This window comes from Trachinotus anak, unplaced genomic scaffold (genome assembly GCF_046630095.1).
Source record: "Trachinotus anak isolate AG129_WGS33_773 ecotype Australia unplaced genomic scaffold, CSIRO_AGI_Tana_v1 ptg000019l, whole genome shotgun sequence".
In the NCBI taxonomy this organism is placed as follows: Eukaryota; Metazoa; Chordata; class Actinopteri; order Carangiformes; family Carangidae; genus Trachinotus; species Trachinotus anak.
The window spans coordinates 217,501-245,375 of record NW_027273870.1 but is presented as its reverse complement, the minus strand read 5'-3'; the positions used below and the strand labels follow the sequence as shown (position 1 = coordinate 245,375).

Here is a 27,875-nt window from a genome sequence, read left to right as displayed (position 1 = left end):
TTGATGTAGAACGTACTTAACTGCATCAGAGCTACACTGATAAATGTTATGTACAGTAAGTGGGTGTTTGAGCAGTTATCATAGTTGAATGCATACATGCACATATCATCACACTCCTTCATCACAGAGCATTACTAAGAAAAGTGATTTAAAAAAAATCATCATGTGCTGTTTGATTCACCAGATATTAGCCCTCACTCACTTTCAGTCTCCTCACTAAACCACAGATCTGCCGGCAGGGCTGTGTTTTCATACATGGGATGAGATCACACATTCAAAGTCTCCTCCATCACAGCCCGCATGGCTAATCGACTGTAATAGCTATTAAATATGATATGTTTATGCCTTCAGTTGATTTTAGCTGAACTCCAAAAGCCAAGGTTAAGATGAATATATGATAACTTTGAAAAAAGACCCAGGAGCACAGAGCAGAACGGGAGGGAAAACTCTTTTGTTTCATTATAAAGACCTTCAGCGAGGTAAGGAAAACATACTTGTGCTTGGCTTGAGGTAAAACAATAATTCCAGCGCGGATCAAGTGCTGAATTGTTTATGTAACAGGGCTGCTTACATTCATACAGTTCCTGCTTTTGAACAAGAGGTGCTACATCAAAGGTACATTAAGAGAAGAAATGCATTATTCATGGCAAAAAGCCACAGACAGAAGTTGTGGGAAATTGACTGGCTAATGGCAGATGATGGAGCAAGCTTGTTTAACACATATTCCAGCCCCCTTTGTGTCCACAGAGTGAGTGGGTGAGTATGTGTGTGTGTGTGTGCAAAAGTTCCTCACTGCTTGGCCATCCTCCATCTGTTCCTTGTCTTTCTCCTCTGCCAACCACTGACTCTCTGACTGCAGCCTGAGATGGACACAGTTGTGTAGACACACACGTCACAAACCAAACACATCAACACATCTGTATTAACAACACACTTTTAGTTTACGATACCTTTAAAAGTGTAAATTTGATGCTTAAATATGATTATAGCCTTGTTTTATGATTACACTTCTGTAGGCAATTGATTTTTCTAAAACAGTATGTTCAAGTTTCCCAGGAGGCCATGCACAGTGAGCATGAGGGGTCCTGCTGGAAAGCGAGGCAGAGCTGTGCACCTGTGGACCAATAATAAGATCGGGATCTGGGAGTGTAGTCTTCAGGGACTTGACAACATTGTCCAGTGCAATAAAGGAAAGTGTAATCCTGTCTGGCGAGTGTGCAGGGTGGATCGCCCTCTCACTCGCTGCCTCTGACTTCAGGACTGACAGAATTAAAACTCTACTTTGCCAAAACATACATAATGTGCAACAGCAAAAATGACAAGAAAACAAAAATAGAAACAGGCTTTGCTGCAACTGTCAATTATACACAAAATTTCAACGACACAAATTTAACAAAAATGTGTCAGTTGTTTCGTGCTCTGCCTGCTTTGCTAACTGTTTCAGCCAGTCACAAACTGTCCCACAGTCCTTTAGCTCTCACTAGCACTCGCACACATACACACGACCTCACACACTGTGGCTGTACTTGTCTCTGTGCTTTTCCGTCTCCTGGGCCTGGGAGCCCCACGGAAGGGAGCGAGGGTTCTGGGCGTCCGGGGAGGCTGGGGACAAGGGAGCTCCTTCCATTAACCACTGGTCCCTCAGTGACTTCCTCTGAGGGAGAGAGAGGGCGCAGGAGTGAGATCTCATTAGCGCTGTATGGCGGTAATATGATTACGATGATATACACCATCTGATGATATAAAGTTACAAACATACAAACTTACACACAAACTCCACAAAGCTGACCCTGGTAGGAAATTACATCTATTTAGCCTTACTACAACTTCTACTTACTCATCAGCTGACATATACACACATACAGTATCTGTCATCTGTAATGTCAGCCTACTGACTCAGACTCAGACTCTAGTAACAAATCAGAAAAAATAAAAATCTGACCAATCAGGTATTGTAACACTCAATTAGTAATAAACATCTACCTGTCAAATTATTTCAATACGCCTTCAAAATGCCAGAAACACTAAATATGTGTGAAATGGCAAAGGACAGCAAATAGCTAGTAGGTATGGCTAGCTCGGTTAGCACTCAGCTGATCAGACAAACTCGCTTAACATCTAAAAGTACTTACACCTGAAGCAAAAGAGCTGTAATTTCATGGAGTGCCTACAGATAGTGGTCCAAGAGGAGTATTTTATGAGCAGGTACAGGATGCCTGTCAGTATTTATTTGGTCACAAATTGGTAGATGAAGCTAACAATCTCAGTTTGACCCCCACTAGCACGGATCTGTTGCTGATGCTGGTTGCTACTGGCAACAGAATGTTCCCCCCGCTAACAGCTGGTGGCGGAGTCTGAAATCACCTCTGCTGTGCAGCCCAGAGCTTTCACCACATCCACTATACTGCTCACCATAAAATGAAAACACAAGTATCCATATAATGGGCAATTCCACTGTGTTCAAAGTTTGTACCATATATATGCAGTATGTGCTATGTACTAATCCGTATAATACTGTTTTTACATTTAGTAGTCTACAAAGCAAATCAACATACTTTACTGTTTCAATTAAACTACAACTTTAAAATACAATTTCCAGTTAAACCAAAGCTGAAATCAAAATGTCCCTATAGCTGTGAGCAGGTACAGAACTGTGCAAAATGTTTTACACGTTAGATCTAAATCATCTGGGGGCTGATGGTCCCACAGCCAGGGTCATAAATAAAAATCTTCAAGGACAAGAACAACAAGGAGTCCTGCAACAGATGGTGCAACAGAGTCCTGATCTTAACATCATGGAGTCATTCTACCTGCTAACCTTGAAAAGAGGTTTATCTAGGACAACTGGAGTTGTTTTAAAAGCAAAGAGTGGTCACAGCAAATACTGATTTGATTTAGGCTTTTTTTCTGTTTACTGCAATTTGTATAAAGTTAATTGATAAATAAAAACTATTCATAGCATTATTTTTTGAGGCATCCTCACTTTACTTTTAGTGCCTTAAGCCTTTGCCCACACTGCATTGTGGGATTGTTTTTAAGCTGTAATGCAAACATGAAACTCATGCAACACTATATTTATCAGTTACAATGTAAAATGATGGTGGCTCAAAAGTGTTGAAATCTCAGTGTACTGCTCACACAGAGGAAACTACAAGCTGTTTATGCAGAGATCAGTACAAGTGACCAAGCTGGGTGATTATGGAAACAGCCAAAGCAAATCAGTGAGGACTGAAGAGAGAGAAGAAGTAAAATGTATTGAAAGAGACATGGACAGAGAGAGAAACTGAGACGGGGAAGCTCAAATGAAATGTGGTTATTTGAGGGAGGTGCAGGTGACAGAAACACTGAGAGAAACACTGGTGAGCCCATGTCAGGAGTCTTTATCCCAGCTAGGCAACAGAGAGAGTGTTGGCATGAATTTACAGCATGTGTGGGCTGTTTCTGTTCCTATTATCTTATTATTGCTACACCTCTCTCCAGGAAATAGACACGACCAAATGAACAAAAGCTGCCCGAGGCCAGTCCCTCCTGACAGAACACCAAACCAAGTTCTTCCAGGTTTTACAAAAGCAAGACTACAATTCTCTTTGTACAGTTTGTAGAGCTGACTTCTCTCTGAACATCATCTTCTACAGAGACTGTTACCAGACACACAACAAGACAAGATTCCTTGAAGACTAATACTGATTTACACACATCCAGCTTTTTACAGCTTCGTTGTTCTCTGCCTTATGTTGCATTCAAGGCTCTTTGAATGTGTTTGCACGTGGAAAAATGACCTTTTCAAAAATGCAGTTTTTTGTTATTTACTTATAGACTGATGAGTTCTGGACAAATAAGCACAGTGTGTTCCGTATAATAAATCTTTTCAAAGGACATTGTGAAATCCATTTTATGCAAACACATATGCAAAATCCAAGGAAACAGTTGGAAAGTTATTACTTTCAATGTTGACTGAAGTCGCCAAACAAACTTGGTAACGTACTAGTGCAGAATCAGACAGAGAACCCTGATGAGCAAAGTCACATGAAAATTATGATGATAGTGGTTTCACTGCCATCGTCATCAAACCAAGTCTGCAGTTCACTCTCTTCACAAATGTATTTCCATCACAATTTATTGCAGAACTACTTCATATACAAACAAATTCCATTATAAAAAACTTAGATCCTCTCTTTTCTAGTTCTGGAGAAACTGTAATGTTTTCAGCTGTTAATCATTGACACAGAATAGGAGGTCAAAAAAGAACGGAATAAATAAACGTATGTAATAAACCAGCTGTGTTCTCCTGTGCGTCAGGACGAATAACAGTGGCTGCCTGTGACTTAGTCTGACAGCTCAGTTGCAAACAGTTGACCTCGGTTCAAATGCTTGTTTCAGAAAGCATGTGTGCCGCTAAAGTGCCCTTGAGCCAGACAGTGAACTCCTGCCAGCTCTGTGAACGCTGGTCTGTAGCTCTCCCTATCTAATCTATCATTTCTTTATATAATTATGTGGAAATGTATAAATCTTCAAATATTGCAATTATTTTGACAGATACTGAAACATATCTAAACGATGGTGATGTGGTTTGATGTTTGTACCGAAGCTTCCCTCCTGTGATTTGGCCACATTGTGATTTTGATCAAATTTCGATTAATTGTTCAGCACTGATACAAAACACTCACAGCAGCTACACTTTCTCCTGCTGTGTAAATGCAGGTGGTGTTTGCAAGTTTCTCACTACAACACAACTACTGAGGTGAAATAATCTAAAAACCCATACTCCCCTCCAGCCTTTGCCCCCATGTTTCCAAAATCTGGTAACTGTTAGCCAGTAGCTACCAACTTAAATATATAAACGTCACAGAACCATCTCTGTTTTTTCTCATGCAGCACAGAACAAGCCCTTCTCTGTTCCCCTCCCTGTGCCTTCGGCTAGCCGGACACAGCCCTCCCTCTCCAAACTTTACTGCAGGTCAGGAGCTTTGTATAAGCTGCTGCTCTCTCCTATCACATCCTTACATCTACCCAGGGGCTGAAGTCAATGTCAAAGCTAATGAATGTACTAAAAGCTGTGATGATATCACCTCCTGTGAGAGAGAGAGGGTCGGGATAATAGTTTTAAATTAATCTTTGAAGCCTGTTGCAACTTGAATTCTGATCTAATACATAGCATTTATGAAGTGTTGTGCACTAACTCACATGTACACACAAATATGGTGAGCATATGCAAAACACTCTCCTGCATGACCGCACCAGTACACACATGCATACCTGCGTGCACACAAACACATGCTGCACAGATTTCACACGATTTGAGGAATGTGCCCCTGGGCAGCGTAACACAGTGGAGTAGGAAGTGGGAACGCCAGTCTGGAAATGGTGTGGAAACAATAGAGCAGCTCTGTGACTTGCAGAGTGTGTAAACATTCACATAAAAACTGATTTCAGCAAAGGAAGGCTTGCCTCTAACCTTACGAGGGACTGACAGAACCAGGAAGTGTGGAAGGTTGTGCAGTTCATCTGTGTCTGTGTGTCTGTGTGTGAAAAGGAAATAAATTGCTTGCTAACAAGCTGGAATGAGTCTGCAGAGGATTTTAGCTGAGTGAAATTAAGGCTGCGTGTGTGTTAGTGTGTGTGTGGATGAAGGAGACGGGTTAGATCATCCTGAGTGTGTGCATCACACCTTCAGCTGCTGTAGTCTGAGCTTCTCATCCTCCATCTCTCTCCTGGCTCTGTCCTCCTCATCCTGCTGCCGGCGCTTCTCCTGCAAGAAGAGAAGTGGGAGGGAAGGAGGGAAATTGCAAAGATCGAGAATGAATGTAGACATCCTGAGAGTTTGGTAGAGAGAAGTGAGAGCAAGTGGAGTCTTTATGCTTTATTCAAGTAAAGAGAAAAATGGGCTGAGACACTCAGATCAGCTGTTAGACACATAACAAGCTGATGTAGATGAGTCAACAGAAACAAAGACAGGGAGGAGACGGCTGTGGCAAAAATATCACTGGGAAAGAGTGAAGAGGGGACACCTGGTCAACCATCTGTCACAAGGACACTGTCACCATGGACATCAGGTATACTCTATATCCCATAATGCTCAGAGCAGCTGTCTCCATGGCAAACTGGTGTTGGTTTCGTGGGATGAGGGACACCCTTGCTCACCACACTGCACAGTCAATAAATTATTCAGGAGCTACAGACAGCTCAGAGAGCACAGCTTAGTCCCTTTACCCTCTCTTTCTCTAGACAGACACGTCTGGGCTGTAGGCGGAAGTAGACGAGTCGTCATCACTGTGGTGCAAACCTGTTCTGATCTATGTGAAGAATCTCACTTTTTAAGTGTCCAGGAGACTGTACTGTGGTGTACGATCAGCTGCTCCAGTAGAGGGAAAAATAATTTGACTTTCATAAATCACTGTTATATGTTGAGCAGCTTGTCATCAAAGGATCGATCAGAAAACCCAGCAGTGGGGAACAGTCGCTCTGTGAGCTCGGTGCCATGTTTCCTGACTGTTTCTGTTTTTGTTTTCAATGATGAATTTCTTCTGATTACAAAGCAACGACTTGTGGAATTTGATGCTTTAAATCATGAGTCAGTAAGTAACTCCTGCTGTGGTTAATTACCGACTAAACACAGCACTTTTACATTCAGACTGTGGATTTCTGACACAAACAGCACATTAATGTTGTTTTTTCCCCAGAGCCTGAATCACAACCAGTTTCAGAGCAAAAGCTTTGAGACTGAATAACTTCCACATTCAGTGGGCGGCTGCTGACCGTGAACAACCCAAACTCTCTCTGCTTTTACTGTCAGTGTAGATGTGATCAGTTCAACCCTGCCACCGCGCTGATGGTGGCGGTGCCTCAGAGCGCAACACATTAATCAGGGGATGATTCATCTATAAACAGATAAAGGACTCACAGCAATGGCCTCCAGTCGCTGTTTGTATTTCTCCGCCTCATCCATCCTGACACCTGTGACACAAACAGACAGGGTTAAAGGTTAGAGATCAGAGGTTAAACAAATGTGAGACAAGTCAAGAGTTTACTGTGTTCAGAATAAAATGAGCCCATGATTTCAGATGAATCTCTTGAAACCCTATTTACTCTTTTCTTTTTCTAGTTCTTTTGCTGCTCTTTGCAAATGTAAAACTTGTCTCTGGTCTAAAGAGCGTTTGAAGAAGAGACTCAAACAGCATTTCTGTGTTAGTCTCTAAACTCCTTCAGTCCCACCCTTGCTACATCAGAGGATACAGAGGCAGCTGATGGGTGGCAACACAAGATCAGAGGCAGGATTTCAGCCATTGCTATTTGTGAAGCATGTAATTGGACAAGTATATGATAGTACACACCTTCGTCTGCAGAGCCGTCATGACCCATAATGCTCCCCACCTTCACACACTCCCACACCCCATTAAGCCTTGTGTTTGTGTCATGACACAGCCTCAGGAACCTCAAAGGAAATGAGCATAGGCAATATTTGTTTTCCCCTGCAGCTGACACTAAATGGGACAATATTTGAGCTCCCCAAAACTCAGAGGTACATGAGAGAGCATAGACTAGAGACGTACATAGCAACCAGCTCACAGCAACTCAGTCATTAATGAGTTCCTGCAATCACAAGCCATAACTTTGCTTTTAGAGGAAAACCTCTTTAAAAAAAAGAAAAAAAAAGAAAAGAAAGCCCATGTTATTCTGCACTGGGTGGGTTTCATTAAAAGCTTCATATGATGAAAATAATTATATTAAAAGCTTTGTTACTAGAAATTGGAGGTTTTTACTGGGGCTGAACAATTAATCTAAATACTATTGAAATCACAGTATGGCAACATCTGAACTACACCAGCTGCAGGTTTTCAGAGTTTAAAGTAAAATGTGTCACAACATGTGAATATAAATGAAGAACTGTGTGTTACAGAGATTCCCCCGCCCCACAGATCATGTTCTCCAGATACAAGCAAACGTGCAGGTTTGGTAGAGACCCCAGAAAAACCACATCATCATTTTTATATTTATTTCAGTGAAAATTTCATCTGAAAATTACCCTTCACAGTGAATCATGACTCAAATCACAATCACAATGTCTGTAAAAAAAAAAAAAAAAAATTTGATGATGATTTTTTCTTTTTTTTTGGTGCGTGTCAGTCCTAATTTTTATGCAATGACAGCGATAATCCTCCAGTTGCTGACAATCCCTTGTGCTGTGTGAAGAGTTGTGTCCTACACCAAAAAACACATTCAGCCATCACAGCATCGAGATCTCACACTGGGGGGATCTGAGTAATTCAGAGCCCTATTTCTGTAACAAATGCCAGTCTGTCATAACTAGTGTCGCTAATCGCCATCACAGAGCTTTGAAGCACAAAATACGTGCTCACCAGTGCATGCACACACACACACACACACGCAAAACACTTTCCAGCTGCACAACCTGCAGAACCTCATCGACCAGCTGAGTTCTGAGACCCCCCCCCCCCCCCCCATCCAATGCTCACAAACTCTAAAAATGCAGTTTCTCATTATTCCCCAGAAGGCAACTCAGTAGAGCTGACGCTGTTGCTGCTCCTCCGATGTAGGAGATCAGCTTCAGGGGGTGTTAGTTATCATGGTGAGAAACCGCTCCCTACCAGCACCAGAAGATTTCCTTTGGCACCCTCCAGGTGTGGGGTGGGGGTCACAGGGGAGACGGGCCCACATAAAAGAATCTGAAAATGTAGGTGTACTGTGTACGTAGGGGAAAACAGGAAGTTGAAACAAGAAGAGGGGAGGGGGAAACAACCTCTGGCGTGCCTGTCGTTAATCTGTAGTTCTCTGAAGAGCTGAGGTGGCATGACTGAATGTATATTCACAATATATAGAGATTGAAAGACAGGAGACAATGCACCCTGCAAGAGCAGCAGAGGCAGAAAGACACAGATTCTCATTTTGGCAGTGTTTTGAATGACTGGAGGTGCAGTGACAGCTTACAGTATAAGCCTCCGTAGGGAGTGGAGGCTTGTGTCTCATCAGGGCTCCAGGAGAGCGCCTAGAATAGCAGCCAGAGATAAACAAGCAAACACAAACAGAGGCTTTGATGAGGAGGTATTGAGGAGCTCCCCGTAGACACACACTGACTCCGATAATTAGACATAATACAGGAGGGTAGAGAAGGGAAGGCTGACAAAGTCAAAAAGTTAAGAAAGTCAAGATGGCTGAGAGAGAGCTGCAGAGATGAGGGACGTGTGTATGTTGGGAGGGGGGGGGGTATCTGCTTTAGGATTGAGATCCACAAAATGGAACGAACTATGACAAAGAAATAAGAAAAAAATCTTGTCTGGGCCAAACAAAAAAGATTGTTCAAGAACCGGAAAACAGAGAAACTACAGATTAAATCTGCTCTGTTTCCCATAATACCATGGTCATTCTCAGGTGACCTGAGGTCAGTGCTGGGAGGCAGTTTTTTGGTTTCGGATGAGTTCTGCATAAACGCTCGCTAGCTGAACAAGCCGTAGGCTGCCTGACCTCAGTGGTATGACTTCCCACACACCAAGACTCCCAGTCTCTCTCCATCCCCATACCCAACTCACACTTATCACACAAGTGTGACAGTGAACAGGCACAACACCAGGAGCCTGAACCTGAGGCAGCTAAATGGAATTCAGCCATCACTTTATTAATTACACCTCTAAATGTCACAATTTGCTACTTTATTCTTCACGTCACACTGAGCTGAAGTCTTTGGGTGTTGGACTGTTGGTCACAAGCAACAAGACGTCACTTTGTGCTGCAGGAAACTGTGTAGAGTTAAGAATTTTCAGTCGTGTTATCATTTCAGGGCTGCAACAAATATTTCTGTTATGACTAATCGACAGATTATTCTCTTCATTATCATACCTCTCGTTTCGTCTGTAAAATGCCAGAACATATCAAAAACAGAAAAAAACCCCCCAAAAAATCTGTAATCTGCTTGCTTTATATGACAAACACTTTAAAACCCATAGAGATTTTGTTTAAAATAAGAGGGCTATAGAACTCTTTCTTCACAAATCAATTATCAAAATAATTACAGATTAATTTCCTGCCATCAACTAACTGTTTCAGTTCTAAATCGGTTTACAAAAATATATAATTCAGATAGATGAACTGAAAACAACTGTATCTTGCAGCTCTATTGTAAATTATCGTGTGTGTGGAAAGGCCAAAAACTTTCTACCCCGTGCAGCTGCCTCAGTCATTCAGTCTTTCTCCAACCTGTCCGTATGGTTTCTCTGCAAACATTCCTCCTACCCTCGTGCAAAAGAATGTATATTTGCCCTCAGTGCATGTGTGCATGTTTATATAGCAATGTATATTTGTCCAGTGGGGTGCCATGAAGTCTATGTGCTGTGTGCTGGTGTAGTGACATTAGCTCTGTGGGAACAGATGGAAGAACATCAGGGTGTCTGGAATGAGAAACTTTAAGAATCATTTAGTGTCACAGCTCAATGCTGGTGACTCTCTCTGACACACAGTCAGCAGCTGAGAGAACATCAGATGGAAAAAGGGAATTGAAAGCAGTGTCACTATTCCTACATGTGAGGAGGCTGCTGTCAAATAAATAAATTAAGAAATAAAGAAAAAATCTAAAAGATTGGGAGACTTTCTTCACAACTATTTGGTGTTCAGTTAAATGCAGAACACACTGCATGTAAAAAAAAAAACAAAAAAAAGCAAATACCACAAAAGCCAAAGCATTAACATTTCATTTTTTGTAGGGCTTAAGATGACGGTCTTTGAAAGTCTGTGGAGTAGGAACAGGAAATCTGAACAGTCAGTGTTAGTTGATAGGTGGAGCTGACATACTGCCAGTGCCTCCTGTTGCCCTGTGTTCACTGGCTCATAAAATAATAACAGCAGCTCCAACAGCTGTCTATGCAAAACACCTGCAAACGTTTTATTTACCATATAGTTTCTCCCACTGTGGAATCAGGAACTAGTTTATTCAAATATAATCCTCCACTCCAGCAGGGGTACGAGAGCACATTTCACCAGAGAGGTGAGAGGACATGGGTATTGACTCTGACCACTGGAGCATGAAAACCATGGACCTTTGGTCATGAGCCTCTAACTGTGACACTGGGAACCTTTCAGAGCAGGCATCTCCAGACTGGGAGAAATTACTGACAAATGATTCTCAGATAGAGAACAGTGCATGTACTGGAAACATACAGTAAAGACCAGAGTCAAAGGAAAGTAAATTATTTGGCTAAAAATGAAGATGTGAGGACGGCGTGACCAACAGTGAGGGGGCTGATTCTGTAAACAGCAGCCACTGAACACACAACATACACTGAATTGCTAAAATAGCTTCAGGTCTGCAGGGGTGGGGGTAGTCATTATAAGGCCACCCAGTGACATTTTGTTTTTGTGTGATGATGCAATTACGCTGCTGTTCGACCGCTGGCCCCCCCTGCTTCTCTGCACTTTGAAGTTTCTGCTCCATTTCTTGGAGAGATGGGTGGAGGGTGGGGTGGGGTGGTGGGGGTGATTATAGTAAAGACAGAAGAGGAGCGGGCAGAGGCAGGAGATATGGAGGTATGAGAATGTGAATGTACTGTAAACACATCTGAGCACCAACATTAACAGTGTCATTAACGTCTAATACCTGTGTTAGTGTCTGCGCTTTCATCTGAAGCACTGCTCCCGATCTCCTGCCTCGACTCAACATCGCTGGATGTTCAACACTTTCCCCTCTTAGGGAATAATGTACAGCACTAGAATGGAGCATGTAAACTCCAGAGTTGAAAAGAGTGGAACTGGACCAGATAAGAGAAGAGCGGCAGTGGGTTTGAAACATGCAAAGCTATTTATTCTGGGACTGAGAGTTTTTAATTTGAGATTCGGACAGATTCACATTCTCAGGCCTGTGAAACAGAAGAAGACACAGAGATGATATCCCAAGGTCACTCTAAGTTGAAAACATCCTTCTATGTGTTTGGGAACAGGAAGAGCTCAAACATCACCGTCCTCCAGGAGATTACAGACAGAATATGCAATCACAACGACCCTGATCTCTGAACTGGTGCATCCTCTGGCTGTCGTCAGAGGCCGTCGCTCAGGAAGAGTCTGACAAACAGACAGCCGGCTAACTGTAAAACAATTCCTAGATAGGACTTCAATTGGAGACGGGGCAATCAAAGAGGCAATCACTCTGCAGCCTGAGGGATGGACAGAGCGAATTGTTGTAAAGTGCTTTTTCATCAGCTATTGATTTTCAGTTGCTTTACAGAGTCTGCAGCAGAAATTACATTATTGGAGATGGATATCCTGCTTATCTAGATAGAAATAAATCTGACACACAGTGGGAGGGTGTGTGTGTGTCTGTGTCTGTGTGTGTACATATATATATATATATATATATATATATATATATATAAAATATGTGCGTGTGAAATGTATGTGCGTGTGTGTTTATGTGTGGGTGGGTGGTATGGGTGGAATTTGTGTAGCTTGGATGGTGCTGCTGCAACAGCACGCAGCCAAGTTCCTCTGATTGACAGTCCAGGTTGGGGGAATGAAAACACTGCATTCCACTGCTGTGCTTTTGTGTGTGTGTGTGTGTGTGTGTCTGCATCAGTAAAGGATGGAAGGTTAATGTGCAGTATGTGTGTGTCCTACGTCACAGAGCAAACAGTGCAGCAGACTTTGGAGCGTGTTGGGAATTATCAAAGTCAACAACATACATCATAGGTTTACTCCAAGTCATTTATCACTGCTGCACTTCACAGGCATGACAGTCCTTCTTCTGCATAACCTCTCAACTAACAGAGGCTGCACACTTCAAAGCATCAAAGATGTAATCAACCTACCAATCCCATTTCTTTTTATCAGCGTAGTAACTTTTGCAAATACGCACAGTACGCTTACACAAACGATCACAACACAATACGTGTGTTTGAGAGCATCAAAGGCATCACTGCATGGGAATATCAAAAGAAATCCTCCTACAGGTCCTGCTGTTCAGTGGTTAGACTAAAGCAAGTTTAATGCACTGACAATTTGACTAAATCGTGTTGAGAGAGAGAGAGAACTGTGATGATGAAACAATCGCACCTCAGAGGAGCAAATTCCTTTGCTCTCATTTTGTCTCCACGTTATACAGACATAAAAAAGGATTGAGGGGGATCAATGCTGTTCTGTAAGGTACCTCACACACACACACACACACACACACACACACACACACACACAATAGAGTCTCTGTTCAGCAGGAGGTAGGCTGGTCTTAGCCTTCGTCTGGCTCTGCCCACAGGATCCTCGTGTGGTGAAAACTTCTATACATAAGATACACCTGCAGCATCTGACCTCTGAGCAGATCCAGACAGTAAAGGGACAGAGACGTTTCTCCACTGACTTTGATGATGCATTTTGTGTTCACCCTGACTAATGAGCCAAGAGGTCATCCTGCATCATCATCATCATCCTGCATCATCATCATCATCCTGCATCATCATCATCATCATCATCAGTGCAACACAGATACACAGGCAGAAATGACTACAGCACGTCGAGCTTCACTTTACTGCACCTTTTGTGTTTATCGCCTCTCATGTCACAAAAAGTGAATCAACTACACAAATAACTGATAAACTGATTAACATTTCAACACAGTCAAAGCTACAACTGGATCTCGTAACTTAGAAACACAACACTGATCATTTTAAGACGAGGAAAGACAACAAACTTTCACCACTGAGGAGTTTAAAGAAGAGACTGTTTGAATTTCTATGGATCAATTATCAGAATATCAATTAGTTTTCTGCCAATCAATGAATTGATTAGTTGTTGCAGCTTTACACTCAACACGTGTCTGTTTTAACTTCTTCTCACTGTCTGATCAGAGGAAATACGTGCACTTGTGGTGACAGGCATGTGATAATCAAATAATTTTGCATAACTATATTTATTTAAGCTTTTCTTTATAGCTGCATTTGAATTTCTGATTATGTCACATATCTGCCACACAGTCCTGTGGGTCCTGCTTTGCTTTCACACCTCAAACAAACCCTTCCAGACTCTGATTTATTAGACTCAGATTCACCTTTTCAAGTGGTCTCAGTCTGTCTGAGTTCAACTGACAGTTTTCACACCAGCTGAAAAGAACCGAGCAGGCAAATACACCAGAGTTTGTCTGAACCACACCAGACATGTGAAGTGTGAAGGTAAGACTAAGTCTGATTTCCTTTACCTACCAGGTTTGTCTTGTTGTGCCTTGTTGTGTCTAAGCTGTCAGAAATTTGTGTAACCATTATCTCTTTAGCCCAACAAACACATGGCTGACATAAACCTAAGTTCTGTATATGGCTGCATACTGTGTGATATTGCCCTGTGAGAGGTTCCCAATATGGGCAACCTTCTGATCAGTAGCCATGTCAAAATCACCATCTGCTGCGCAAGTTTAAAATATGAAGTCTGGAAGGATCCTGGGTGAGAAAATCAGCAGATCTAAGCCGACAGCCTGGTGACGCCTTTGTAAAAACCTTGTCATCCACTCATCAAATGAGCAGAGGGACCACGAAGATTAACACGGTCATCTGGAACATACATATGCATGGTGAAGATGAAAAATAATGCGCCATGCAGCATGCATGAGTCATCCTGGCTTACTCAGTGTGATTAACATGCAGGATTATCTATATAATCTGACTGTGAAGAAATCACATTGCATTAGTGGAACTGTATGCAATTTCTGGAATGTCTGTGTGTCAGTGTCAGTCAGTTCTAACACAACAGCTCTGTGATCAGGGAAGTAGCTCCTCTTCTTTTACATGTGGTTCACACAGATTATACTTATGTGTTCATGCATGTTTCAAAAACACATTCACTACATTAAAGTAATGTTTTTAAACTGTCTCATGCACATGAAGGTTCATTCACAGGAGCAGTTGTCATTTGTAGGATTTGTTCAGTAATATTCTTAAGTATTTATTACGAACAAAGGTCGTCTCAGCACAACTTAAATTAAAAGAGAAACGTTAACAAAATGTTTGAATCTGGGTTTGACTTTATTGTCTATGTGCTCACTTACAAGTACATTTACATTCAATGTGTAGAGCTTATCCAGACAAAGGTCCAAGGTTAAAGAGAGAAAGAGTCATACATGTATGTTGCACTGACTGTAAAGAAAACACTGTGATTTCAGGTTGTTAAAAACAATGTCTATGCAATAAAACAATACATTATTATAATTATAATCTTCTTCTATATAAAATCTTACATATGATCTGCTGTTGTGTGAAGAACTCGTAGCTGCAGTTACTTCTGACCCACTTCTGTTTGTTTGGCTGCACTGTGAACAGAGTTGCTCAGGGACTGTTTGATGCCCCCGTAACTCTGGGACCCATTTAACTGCAGCATCCTGTTCGATCTTGTGATCGTCCCATCGTCACCCTGTCAAACTGCAAATAGCCGATATGATCACCACTGATTACGACTCTGATGAAGCTGTGATTAGAAATGAACAACACGTCTGTCATACACATGTAGTGTATAATGCAGAACAATGTAACAGTTCACTTAATTCTAATATTTTCTCTGTTAATTAACATTTGTTTCTCTGACTGGCTTTGGGGAAAGCTACTGAAACTGAAACAGCACCGGCAAAGTGTCAGCTTACTGCTCAGCTTTTCATGTGCATATACTTGACTCAGCCACGACCTTGTTGGAGTTCAAAGCAGGAGACAGTTGATTATCAACTGTCGCCCTTGTGCTTTAAGACAGACTGACTTAATCACTGTTGTTTCAATGTTTCACATTCATGACATCTTCTATCTACAGCTCTATCTCCTCAAACACTGAGCACAGACAGTGGAGGCTCGGATTAGTGTTCGTGGTAAGAAGGAAAACACTGGTTTTTGACCCTGATGTGGAATGCAGAGTGTGTGTCTGGGCTTACCCTTTGCAGACGAGTGAAGATAACAGGCAGCTAAGGCTTCATGGGAAAGAGCGACAGTGTACCTAAGGGCAAAGTTGCCCTGAGCCATTATCTGACAGTTCATGTATCTGTAATTCTAAAAAGTTTGCAATAAGTCAAGTCTGTGTGACGGCATCGAATGACAGTAAAACTGGGAGAGAGAAGGACAAAAAAGACAAACAGAAAAGGAGGCAAAAGGTCTCCTCTTTTTAATGGAGTCTCTGTTCAAACACAGTCCAGCGCAAGAACCAGGACTAACACAAGATTAAGTCCTCATGACCTGCCTCACCTGCCTCACAGCTGACAAGTCACGGAGAGCAGGAGGGAAACTTCAGAAATGAGAAAATGTGAGGAGAGAATGAAAAAAATGAGCAAGACTCAGACGAGACACAAAGACATCATCGAAATGTAAAAACCCTGCATGGAGGCAGCAAGGTTAAAACGAATGACAGGAGGTGAACTCGAGGAAGTGATGTGACGAGCGGGATCAGAGTCTGAGACACTTGTTCTGACGAGTCCTGACAAGACACTCGAGGCTGTGACACAACATAAACATTCTGCCTGCGTCTCCACCGAACCGACCTCCACCACTCATCAAGTTCACACTACGACAACTTACAATATGTGCCAGTCTGCATTCTGTCAGTGTCTCACATGCACACACATGCACACAGCTTTCACAAGAATCCCAGAGTGACAGTATAACTTTAACCGCAATGGTGCGCCTTTTCACAATCATGAAATGACTGAATATCTGCTGATACCTCGTGTCTGACTCAAATACAGAGAATACTGTTCCACGTAATGACTGCACTTTGGAACTTTAGCCTGAAATAGATGTTCCTTAAAAATCTGTAATTAGCACATTTGGATGCACTGGATGACTAAATTGCTCTGCAATAAGAGAATATAACCGGAATAATTACTTCACTAGGCTTGAGCATAGTATTTCTAGATGCTAAAAGATGAAGCCACTGATCAATTATTCAATCAGCAGAATATTAAGTGTTGTAATTTTGCTTATCACTTAATAATTTAAATAATTTTTCAAGCAAAAATGTTCTGACTAAACAAGCAATTTTGAAAATCCCACCAGGGGAACAGAGACAATGTGTTTTCTTACTGACATTTCATATACTGAACATTGACAGATTGATTATAAAAACAACTTAGATTAACTGATACTGAAACTTTGGGATGAAAAGTCACCACTGAGCTGTTTAAAAGCTTTGACAGGATCTGGACAGACGCCGTTCATCTCTCTCATGAAAAAAATATAGAAGTTCAAATACGGTTCTCAACCAGCAGCAGCACTGCAGAGGCCTAATGCAGCCGTAAAACGCCAGTGAATTAAGGTCAGTGTGACCCTTTTTTTAACCCAGACTGGCTCCGCCTCCTCCGCTCGCTGGCACACGCTGTCAGGGTGGATCTTCATTGAAACTGCTGGCTGCAGGTTATTCATTTTTTGTTGCTTTGTGGTTTAATCACTCACCACGCTGTGCATTAGCAGGAGGTTCAGCTGTGTTAATGGAGAGCAGGTTTTGACAGGTGGCTTTCCCACAAGAAACAAAGGGTATGAACTGCATCTGGCTTGAATACCAGTCAATTTTAAAAACGGCCTTGTTTGATGACAGTGTTGATGCAGACGGGATCAGGACGTTTAGTTAGCACACACACTAGTGCTGGAGCAGCACTGATAAACCACAGGAAAATGTTCCCACACGTTTCAAGGATTTGGCCTTTTTCCTATTTTAGGGTTTTCTACTAATGAGTTTTCTGACCATGCACACACATGCAGACAATATTCGTGTTGGTAAATGTTCTTTTTGCACTTTGAACAAGCGTTTGTCAGACATGTATTGGCTTGCTGCAGTGATTCATCTGTCTGTGTGTGCAGGATTAGTGTGTGTGTGTGTGTGTGTGTGTGTGTGTCTCTCAAACAGGTTTGGAGAGGAATGCAGGACTGGTGTAATCCAGTCTCGGTTCATTTTCACTATTGTCACAGAGTCAAAAGCCTGTAGCCCTGTGTGCTGCGGGGCCTCGCGGCTCAGTCATGATTACATTCATCATCTCACAGAACACACTGCAGTCAATCCACATCAGGACAACACTGTATATCACAAAGACAATTACAAATACATTAAAACCCACATCTCTCAACACATGTGATTTATCCTTATCCTTCTTACTTTGAAATAACTTTCAGCTGTAACGACTCATTCACTACCAGCTGATAAGACTTTGCAATGTGGAGCCACAGAGTTTGCATAAATCTATTCTGCAAGGGTGGTGAGTCACCTTGTAAATGTCTAGTCAGGCAACATAATGTTTAACTTTCCTCCTTTCTCATTATCACTGTGGACAAACAAACTGAATTCCAGACCACCATTGAAGAAATTACAGACAATATGCTGCTTATCCTTCAATATACAGCCTCCCATGATCCCTAAGATTACAGCTATGAAGAAAATGAAGGTGGAACTCACATTAAAATGACTTTATATGATATATGATATATAACATTTCTTATATTTATATTTACACATAAATATAAGAAATGTTAAGTGCAGCGCTGATGGAACTGAGGAGGACTGATATAGGAACCAAGATCATATCAGAGTTATGTTATGTTCTACAGCATCAGACCTGATCTCAGCTGTGCGATGATTTGACTTCACCTCTGTGATAAGCTCAATGTCAGTGGGGAAGAAGCATCTCTCCCTTAACAAAGGTAGCAAAGCCAGACTTTTATCATTTTGTTAATATCTGATCTCACATCACATGAGTCTGGGACTTTGTACAAGGTTAAAATAAACTATATGAAACATCTAATATTCATCTGACTTTCATTTTTCATCCATGTCTGGTTCCAAAGCCATTTGTACCAAGGTTAAAGGTCTTGGGGGGTTCCCAGGACCCAACACTGTGGGGTCTCAATAACTCACAGCCTTTAACAGCAGCACTGTGGCTGAAACTGAGTCAACAGGCTGGTACTGAGGAATGTTTCCTCTTCCTATGGCAGCGTAATGTGTCCCACCAAGATTATAAACACATTCAGGAGAGTCTAGATACCCTCCCTGACCTGGGCAGGCAAATAATGAGCCGTCCACCACAGCCCAGAGCTTCAGCACTCCACCACAGACCACAACATGGAGTGGGGCTGCAAACAGTATTCACAGCCCACTTTAAGACAACAGTTAACATGAAGAACAAGTTTCAAATTCATCTATTAGATCATCAAACTTGAGAAAAAGGCAGCTTGTTTTGATGGAGATGCAGAGTTATGATAAGCAGTTGGAATATTTTGTTTAATTGAATATGAGACAAACAGCACAGCTCCAAGCAGCAGAAGATATTGTTTTGAAATTCTAAGCCTCCGGTGATGATTAAGACGGATGTGTATAGCGTCTGTGTGGTGAGCTTTTACACCAGAACAAAACCACATCCACCAAAACCACACAAACTAAGTTGGCCTGTAAAATCAGCTTCTTTCAGGGTGGGATGTAGATCTGTTGTTGGCATTCTGTGCAATTCAGTAACAGGTGAATTTCTTCCAAATTAGTTGTGAATTGGCAGCGATAGACTTTCTTTTTCCATGTAATTGACAAGACAACAGCATCACATATTAGCTGCTGCTCTGGAAGGACATGTAACATTAGACAGCTTGCTGGCATCGCTAAATTGTGACAAAGCTGCAATTTCTCCCACCACAAAGACATACACACACCAAAAAACTGGGCCTGGCCCTGCCATTCATTAACGCTTTGTTGTGTTCAATCAATTTTGTGCATGCAGCCTAAAACCCATTTCCCATTTCTAATGTGCACTCGTGCTCTGCCAGGATTTCAAATGCACACCAACACTTCAGTAAACAAACATCATTCAGGTAGTTGTTGGCTGCAGTGCACAGCGGCAGGATTCTCCCGTTTCCTCGGTGCTGGGCTCCATGACTAACCAGACACTGTAACCTAATAACCACAGACATATATTTGTTTCTGTGTCACATCTTGTGGTTTTGATATTAATGTTTCATGTTTCTTCAGACCAAACCAAACCAATCCACCCTGTGGATGTCCATCAGAAAAACCAGACAAAACTGAATCTTTTTCTGACTCTGTCCGAGCTCTTGTGTTTAGTTCAGGAATAAAGGATCTTACAGAAGCACAGCACATGAGGTCAACTGCTCAGGAGCCTGGAATCTGTGGCATCGTGGTCATTTTGGCTTTCACAAGGAAGCTGACAATGGTGCTCTCAGTCACCAGTGATGGAATTCCATTGCTAAAAGCCACTGATGTGATCAGTGACACTGGTGATTCAGCAGAGTCAGTCAGGTGTAAAGATGATTTAATTTTCCTCTATGGAGACTGGAATCTGAGACTACACTTCAAAAATAAATTCATGAGAAAGACATTGATTAATGCTAGGAAGCTAAGAGGCTAAAGTATTATCCTGTTAGAGATGGCTCAAGTCTCATCAGACCACCACCTTCACAGACATAACACATTACCTCGCTGGTTAATCCTTGTCTGCTTGATTAATACTTTGTTGTTGGGGTCAAAAAAGGGCCAGTGTACTGTTTACAGCACAGACAGAGTCAACTGAAGATGTTTTTCTATCCTCCTCCTTCTCTCACCAACTGTCAGCCAGGATTTCTGAGGCTTTATGTCAGCAGATTATTGCAAATGAAAGGAAAACCATCCACAGATGCACAAACAGAGTGATTTAAAGAGCAGCGTGTGAAAACGCCTTTGGTGCCTGAGGAAAACAGAAGGAAAAGAGGACAGACAAAAGGACGAGTCTGTGCAATGTAGACCACAGCTCACACTTCAATGTTACAGCTCGGCTGGTATCTCAGGTGTGTTAGAGCCAACATGGTGACATAATGCAGAAACATGCTGCAGGCCAGGTGAGCTCACAGGGGAGTAACTTAGCATCGGTTTGTCTGAATCTCAATGATTCTAACACTGAAAATAAACCCATCACACATTATGCTAACATGGACTGTGACTAAGCTGATTAAAGGAGCACACCACCCATTTTACACACAAGTGTAAGTTTACTCATCATGTGTAGAGAAAACAACTGAGTAAATGTCTTTAATTAACAACCCAGATGCTGTCATAGTGATGTCATCAGGGTAATCTCTGCCTGGTGACTACAGATGTTTAACAGAAAACCTACAACACAAACTGGGGATGTTGAGTTTGAAAACACAGGCGTTGACCAAGCAGGAAGAGGCTGACGTGTTGCATCATGGTGCAGAAGTTTTTAAAGCCTGAACCATGCAAGTCACTAAAAGTTGGTCCGTCCAAGTTTTTTTCAATCTGTCTTCTCATATGTTTCCTAATTTTACAGACATGAAATACCAAATTGTTGAACCCATTTAAGATGGAAACCTGTAGCATGTTACACACACATATATATATGTGTATATGTATGTTTTTTTCCACAGGTGTAAAATCTTTGTGCATGTTCTTCTGTCTGAGTCTAATCTTGAACTTAGCGGTAATAATAACAGCCGGAAGCTCGGTGTGTTTGTGCAGTGTGTGACAGTCAGAGCAGTGGTATCATGGTATAAAGAGAGGGAGCAGGAGGTCGAGCTGTGACACTCCTCAGCATGTACTGATAACCCATGTAAACATCTTAATTGAAACTGAAACGTACCAACAATCAGAGAGGAGGTAGTTTCTGATGACAGTGCTTCAGAGTGTTCGGGGCAGAGAGACACACTGAAAGATGCTGGAGGCAGTGAGGAATTCCCCTCCTGCTGAAAATTCATCCATCACCCAGTTTGCCAAGCAAAGAAGTGGAGGATTTCATCACTCCCAGCTACTCTTTTGTCTCCTCCCCTTTATCTTTTGGCTTTTTAATCTCTCTCTCTGCCTTGTCAGAGTCTGACTTTCTCCTGCTCCCTTCAACGCGATTTAAAAGATGAAACTCTTGCTGATTGGTGGTGCTGACGACCACACAGTTTCTCCAGCCCTTTTATCTGTCTTTAACAGCCATCTCGCTCACTCTTTCCCTCTCGCTTCCTCTTTGTACATTTGGGTAGATATCTGCAGATTCATATCAAAACCAAACTGCTTTGCAAGTGACTCACACATCCACCTGGGCTAAATTCTATAAAGCTTATGCATCAGAGCTAAACTTTTCAACTGAATAGCAACAAACAGACCAGCAGATAAGACACAGGAGTGACTTTTTGTTACCTAGATTCCAGCTTTACTCCCTGCACACAAAGCACTTTAGTTACACATGAAATATCTTGTTTGATTCTTGCACAAGAGAGATATCACTTCAACAAGCTCTGGGTTTCACTGCATTCAAGATGGCATTTATAATAAAATTCACACAAACACTTCAACAGGGATTGTTTAAAATCAGGATTTCTATGTAATGCATCATATAACAGCAGTTCTGATCTGTAGTCAGCTTCTTTGGCTGCTGTGACACTTTATATGTCCATATATCCTTTGGGATGTTCCTTCATGTGCAACTCATTGACATACTTGTTAAAAAAAACATTCAAGGAAGTTACTCTTTCCTGAGAGGTAAATTAAGGCAGAGGTAGGTAACACCCCCTAGGTACGGCCCCGAGGCCCCGAGTTCCTCAGCCTGACAGAAGAGGAGCCATGTCAGGAGCTCCTGCTGGGATCTCTGCTTGTAAATCCCTGTTCTCAGCTGCACACTAAGCAGCGGTTTTTTTGATGAGTTCCCACTCAGAAACTGGCTTGAGCTGTAGTTAAAAGTGATGAAACAGTGAAGTAGATGAGTCAGATATGAGAACCAGGAAATAAATGTATAGTTTACTCTCATATAAAGAACCTGAGCTCATGGCTGCATGGTGTGTGTTCTGTCTGTGTGTGTTTACAGCAGGGGGTGTGTTGGTGGTGAGGTGCAGCTGCAGCAGCAGCTAGAAAGGTGTCAGGAGATGCCCCCACTGTCTTCACCACTGCATCATAAAACTCATGTAAGTGCCCTGCAACACTTGAGGCTTTTGCACCTAATTACTGATTATAAAACCTCTGCAGTGAAGAGACAGAGGCGCAGGTTACCATACACACATCATCATGGCATATCTTTAAAGATAAAAACTACCATAACTGTGATAAGAGAGTCAGAAGAGAGTGACTTTTAAACAGCAAAATGATATTTCTAAAGGTTTTTAATCTGTAACGCTGTGGTTTCCAATGATTAACAGAGGTCAGACAAGTCAGCAGCTGCTGGGGCTCCAGCTCCGCCGGGCTCACTTCCACCGCTTGGCCCAGACTCAAAAGGTGTCAACCGACCACGTCCTGCAAACTTCTTGATAAAATTCAAGCAAAGAAATGTTGAAAGAAACGAGGCCAGAATACACGTACCTGTTCAAACTTGGCCACTTGAGCTTTTAGGTCCAATCAGCTGAAGAAGGAAAACGAAACCGAGCAGAACAGAGGAGACAGGCTGCAGATCACACGACCACAGACAACGGAGAGCAGCAGCTCTGTGAAGTGACAGGAGCTCAACACGACGCCGACTCCTCCAGCGGCGGAACACCTGAGCGGCCTCTGCGCGCTGCGGGCGCCCGAACACCCAGCCCCGCCTCAGGAACCAGCCGAGGCGTCGGGGAAGTTTCCAAACTGTTACTGACCGGTTCAAAGCGTCTCCGGCTCCGGGAAAGACAGAAAACCCGAGTGAAAGCGTCCCCGGGAAGCTGCTCTGTCGGCCGGCCTTCGCGCCCCCGGCAGTGAGGAGGAAGAGAGCGGGTCTGTCCGGCGGTTACCTGACTCCAGTCACCACGGAGGCCGGGCCTCCGCCCCCAGCAGCAGCCTCATGTTTCCTGTCGCTGAGAGTGAAGCAGACAAACAGCCTCTGTCAGCAGCAGGTTCAGAAGCTCTCTGCTGCGAGAGAGAGCCAAATACACTGACACTAGTTTTATAAACTAAAGACCAGACTCAGTGTGTTTGCACTTTTTAAATAACAGTGACATCATAATCTGATGTGCTGAAGATGATCTGATGATCATTAAAGTACAGTTGTAAATTAAGTTTTAAAAATATCAAATTATTAATTTTGTGATTTAATAAGCTTAAAAAGGATCTAAAACATCAGTCAGTACCACCTGTTTCTTGCAGGTGTTCCAGTCTGTTATCAGAAGTGGCTGAAATGAATGGAGGCATCTGTGCAACAAGGTACTATCTCATGAAATTATGACATATGATAGAAAACATTTCTGTGTATGAAAGCATAAATAACCCTGCCTTTAATATTGTTTTACATTTCTAACGATATAGTCCTGTTGGGGATTGTTCTGTTCTGTATTTAGAGGTGGGTCTAACATTAACCAGAGCTAATTCAACATCCATTTATTTTCAGGGAAAAGAAGGAATTTAAATACTGTGAAATCTCATAAATAATGACACTTATGGGGATAATAAAACTAGCTATATATTGTATACTAGGCTTTAGTGATTAGAAGAATATCAGTTGGTGATTGTAGCTCTGTAAAGGTAGATTAAGCAGCTTTTGACCACCTGGTTTTGCTGTAATTTCCTTCCTTTCCTTTCCTTTGGATGTCTTTTGATTTTTTTTTTCCAGTGTTAAACAGGATCACTGTGGGAATCCTTTCTGACCAATGTAATGAAAGTTGGCTGCGGCTGCTGTCGTCTGCAGAGGAGCAAGCTACACACGTTTCAGTGCCGTCTTTAAGCTACTGGGTAGGTGAGTGTGACATATTCTTAACATGAGTTTTTGTAGAGTAATACTTTAATTTGAAAGATTAAACTTAAAGGAGCCATTGTAAGTTTTGCCATTGCTACATAGCCAATGTTAGTATCAACAGCTGTTTTTGTACCAGTCCAGAAGAAACGCTGTGAGTCCAACATCCCTCCCTCATTAAGAGCTGTCTCAGTGCAAAGTGACCCTTTTGTTTTGATGCTAGTCCTGTCACTGATTTTCTTCTCCTGAAGTTAGCAGGCTAACCACATGCTCCCAGCCCGGTCGGCCCACATCTCGATTCCCAGTCACTGTGGCGTCCAGTCTGCCTGAAGGAGGAAGCGCTGGTCCAAGGACGTATCACAGCCTCTGAAGCTCTTGGCGAGACAGCTGGTAAATAAACAGCTGTTAATGCTGATGTTGACTATGCAGCAGTAGAAAAAGCTCATTTAAATACACTACACAGCACATTCATCTGGGTTTGCTGGGATTCATCTCCAACTGTGTTTTCTTCAGTTTGCTAAGTTGTATCAGAGGCTTTGCTTCCTGGTGTTTTATTTCCATGTTCTGTTTTTACATTATTCACCATTTTATGAGTCAGATATTAGTTAAATATTGGTGACAATTTCTCAGGCGTTTGTTTGAAGTCTTTATTCATATAGACTTCATTTGGAACATGATATCCTGCCTGTAACTGTTCCCGTACTCTTCTAAATTGGCCTTGATAATATTAGAAAAAACTAAATCTCCTTGAAATTAACCACATTACCTCATGCCACAGAATACCTGGTTTGACCCTGGAGAGGAAAAGTTAAAAAGTTTTACTGATGAGTGACAGCAAGGGCAGACATTCAACCACCCTATAGCTCCATGAAATAAAACTAGGCCAAGTTATTTTTATGTATATTTCATTATAGCTTACTCATATTTCATTTATACTACATTATACTCCAGGCTAATTTTCTGATTAATTGCTTTTTTCATTTGCCCAAATTTAGGGTATGAACGCCTGAAGTCGTAGCGTAACAACATCTTTAGAGATGGTCAGTATTTCAGCCTCATGAATTACAGCTTAGCTGACCTGTGCTGTATCTTTTTTATAATCCCATTTTAGTAAAAATCTGATTAATTCTTTATAGCTGAAATTCCCTAGCATGGCAATTTGAAGCAAAAAAGTCTTTGGCTGTGATCCACAGTGATAGTGTATGAATTGAGCACATCCACTGACTCGGCCTACTTCTTATTCCCCAAGACAAGAGAGTCTTCACACGAACAGCCAGATAGTAGCAGCGCATGAGCTCATATCACCGTTTTCCCTTAGCAACATGAAGAATAGTGTGTCTGTGTTTTGTGTGAGTGTGGTTTTGAGGGGACGTTTTGTTAGTGTTGCAACATTTCTTTAACAATACTGAGTGCATGTGCTTTTATATTTGTGTGTTCATGCATAGGAGTGCGAGCACCTTCTAAACACTGGCCTTTGTGTGTATCCCTGTATGTGCTTGTGTAGCGTACTGTAGAACGAGCCCCATTTGTTTCTGTGTGTTTGCTCCAATGCAAACAATACACATGTAAAAAGGGGATGAGGTTGGTTTGTAGTAGTATTTTATGAAGAGATGGGAGATGCTCATCAACAAAAAAGGTTGTGTTCTCTGGAGACAGGCTGGTGCCATTTAACTGAGTGTGAAAATACTTCACATGAATGAACTGACGTGTCTGGTGGTGTGTATGTGAGGGAGGGCTGCGCCAGACAAGAATGTCAATACTGAGCGATTCTACAAAGGTTGTGATCAATGCCTATATACATATATATATATATATATATATATATATATATATATATATATATATATATATAATATATGTTACTATGATATGTTTAACCTTAGAGGAGTATTGTGATTATGGTATGATGGGGATGGGTTTTTAGAACAGTTGCCTGCTGTGGCAGCACAAAACATAATGACAGTGAAGAGAATAAATCAGAACAATAAAGTTATTGGGCCAGAAAAACAGAAACATGAGCTGAAAGATGCTACACAGCTCCACAGAGCTGAGAGGATGATTTTTAATTCTCTGTGGTTTCATCACATTTACACACACACAATGATGATTCATAAAAATGCGACCATTCATTTCTGGGCTGTGACAGGAGACAAATTCTGGTCTCCTCCATGAAAGTTCCAGCTTTTACCTTCAGTCGAAGGTTTGGTGTTCCCAAGAGCAGGCTGAACCTCATGTACATGTAAGGTAGATGTTTGCCATGACGGCTGTGCAATAATTCACAATTGTTAGCAGGTGTATATGTGTGTATATGTAGGGAAACTATGTGATGTTCTTATCTTATCTTATCTTATCTTATCTTATCTTATCTTATCTTATCTTATCTTATCTTAAATCTTATGACCATAGATGGAATTCTTTGGGATACTGGGCTGGAATTTTTGTGCAAAGGACAAAGTCAAGAGAGGACAGGTGTACTGCATGTAAGTGTGTGTGCACAGGCATGACTGTGTTGGTGTGTGTCTGTTTATGGGCTACACAGGCCCACCCCTGTGTACTTGCTCTATTTACAGAGTCTCATCTGTCTCTTCTCTGTGTTGCCCTTGACTGTGACAATCTTCTCTTTACGTTCTAATGTATAAAGCTACCTGAGTTAGTTTATCACATGCATCACTTTATTAGACCAGACTGGTGTGTCTAAAGACATCAAATGTCATGGAGGAGATGCTACAGAAAAGTGCACACCAGCAGAGTCCGAGTTAAAGTGATAGGGCAGATAATAAAGATGTCCTCTGGGAGACTGTAAAATACAGATATTAATACAGTCACTGAAGTGCAGTGCAGTTGTTTCCTTGTTCTTGCTGCAACCAGGTGCTCTCGTTAAATTAAAACCTTTTTGCATAAAAACCTTTAACTGAGTCCAGCTGTTATCAGCTTTACAGACAAAGCTTTTGCCACTTCTTCCATCAAATTATTGAAACAACCATGCATGGCTTTTATGGGTGTATTCAAGTGGAAGTAATAATGATAATAATGAAAAGAAAAAGCAGTAGAGGAAGTAAATACAGTGCCTAGTCTGAGGCAGGTGATATGATATGATATGATCCGGCGTTCTCCTCAGGTTTTTGAGCTTTTGATCAGAATTTCGTGTCTTTTAATGACATGACATGAGTTTTGCTGTTTGAGCTTGTTGTCATTCACGATCCTGAACTTTCTGTTGTCTCAGACAGAGCTGGGTCAGACTAGTTACACTGGGTTTGTCACAGCTTTG

At 41.9% G+C, this 27,875-nt stretch overlaps 2 protein-coding genes across 8 annotated transcripts in view; one reads left to right on the top strand and one right to left on the bottom strand.

The window, feature by feature from the left end:
* Window positions 1-23,688, bottom strand: part of palm3 (paralemmin 3) — a 29,945-nt gene extending 6,257 nt beyond the window's left edge. For 2 of the 7 annotated variants that reach the window (XM_071503285.1, XM_071503288.1), the window contains exons 1-5: window positions 15,893-16,068; window positions 6,902-6,954; window positions 5,669-5,749; window positions 1,527-1,654; window positions 794-860 (exon numbers count right to left, since the gene is read on the bottom strand). In XM_071503285.1, the coding sequence (XP_071359386.1) occupies window positions 794-860; window positions 1,527-1,654; window positions 5,669-5,749; window positions 6,902-6,954; window positions 15,893-15,995 (432 nt within the window). In that variant the 5' untranslated portion in view covers window positions 15,996-16,068. Of the gene's footprint in view, window positions 1-793; window positions 861-1,526; window positions 1,655-2,132; window positions 2,993-5,668; window positions 5,750-6,901; window positions 6,955-15,892; window positions 16,069-23,271 lie in introns of those variants that run through there. The other 5 variants (XM_071503286.1, XM_071503287.1, XM_071503290.1 and 2 more) reach the window with 4 other exon arrangements.
* A 35-nt stretch (window positions 23,689-23,723) lies between these two features.
* LOC139635807 (phospholipid phosphatase-related protein type 5-like) overlaps window positions 23,724-27,875 on the top strand; it is a 47,284-nt gene continuing 43,132 nt past the window's right edge. Inside the window, exons 1-4 of the mRNA XM_071503294.1 lie at window positions 23,724-23,919; window positions 24,025-24,081; window positions 24,488-24,610; window positions 24,859-24,997. The gene's annotated coding sequence lies outside the window, so the exon portion shown is untranslated. The remainder of the gene's footprint in view (window positions 23,920-24,024; window positions 24,082-24,487; window positions 24,611-24,858; window positions 24,998-27,875) is intronic.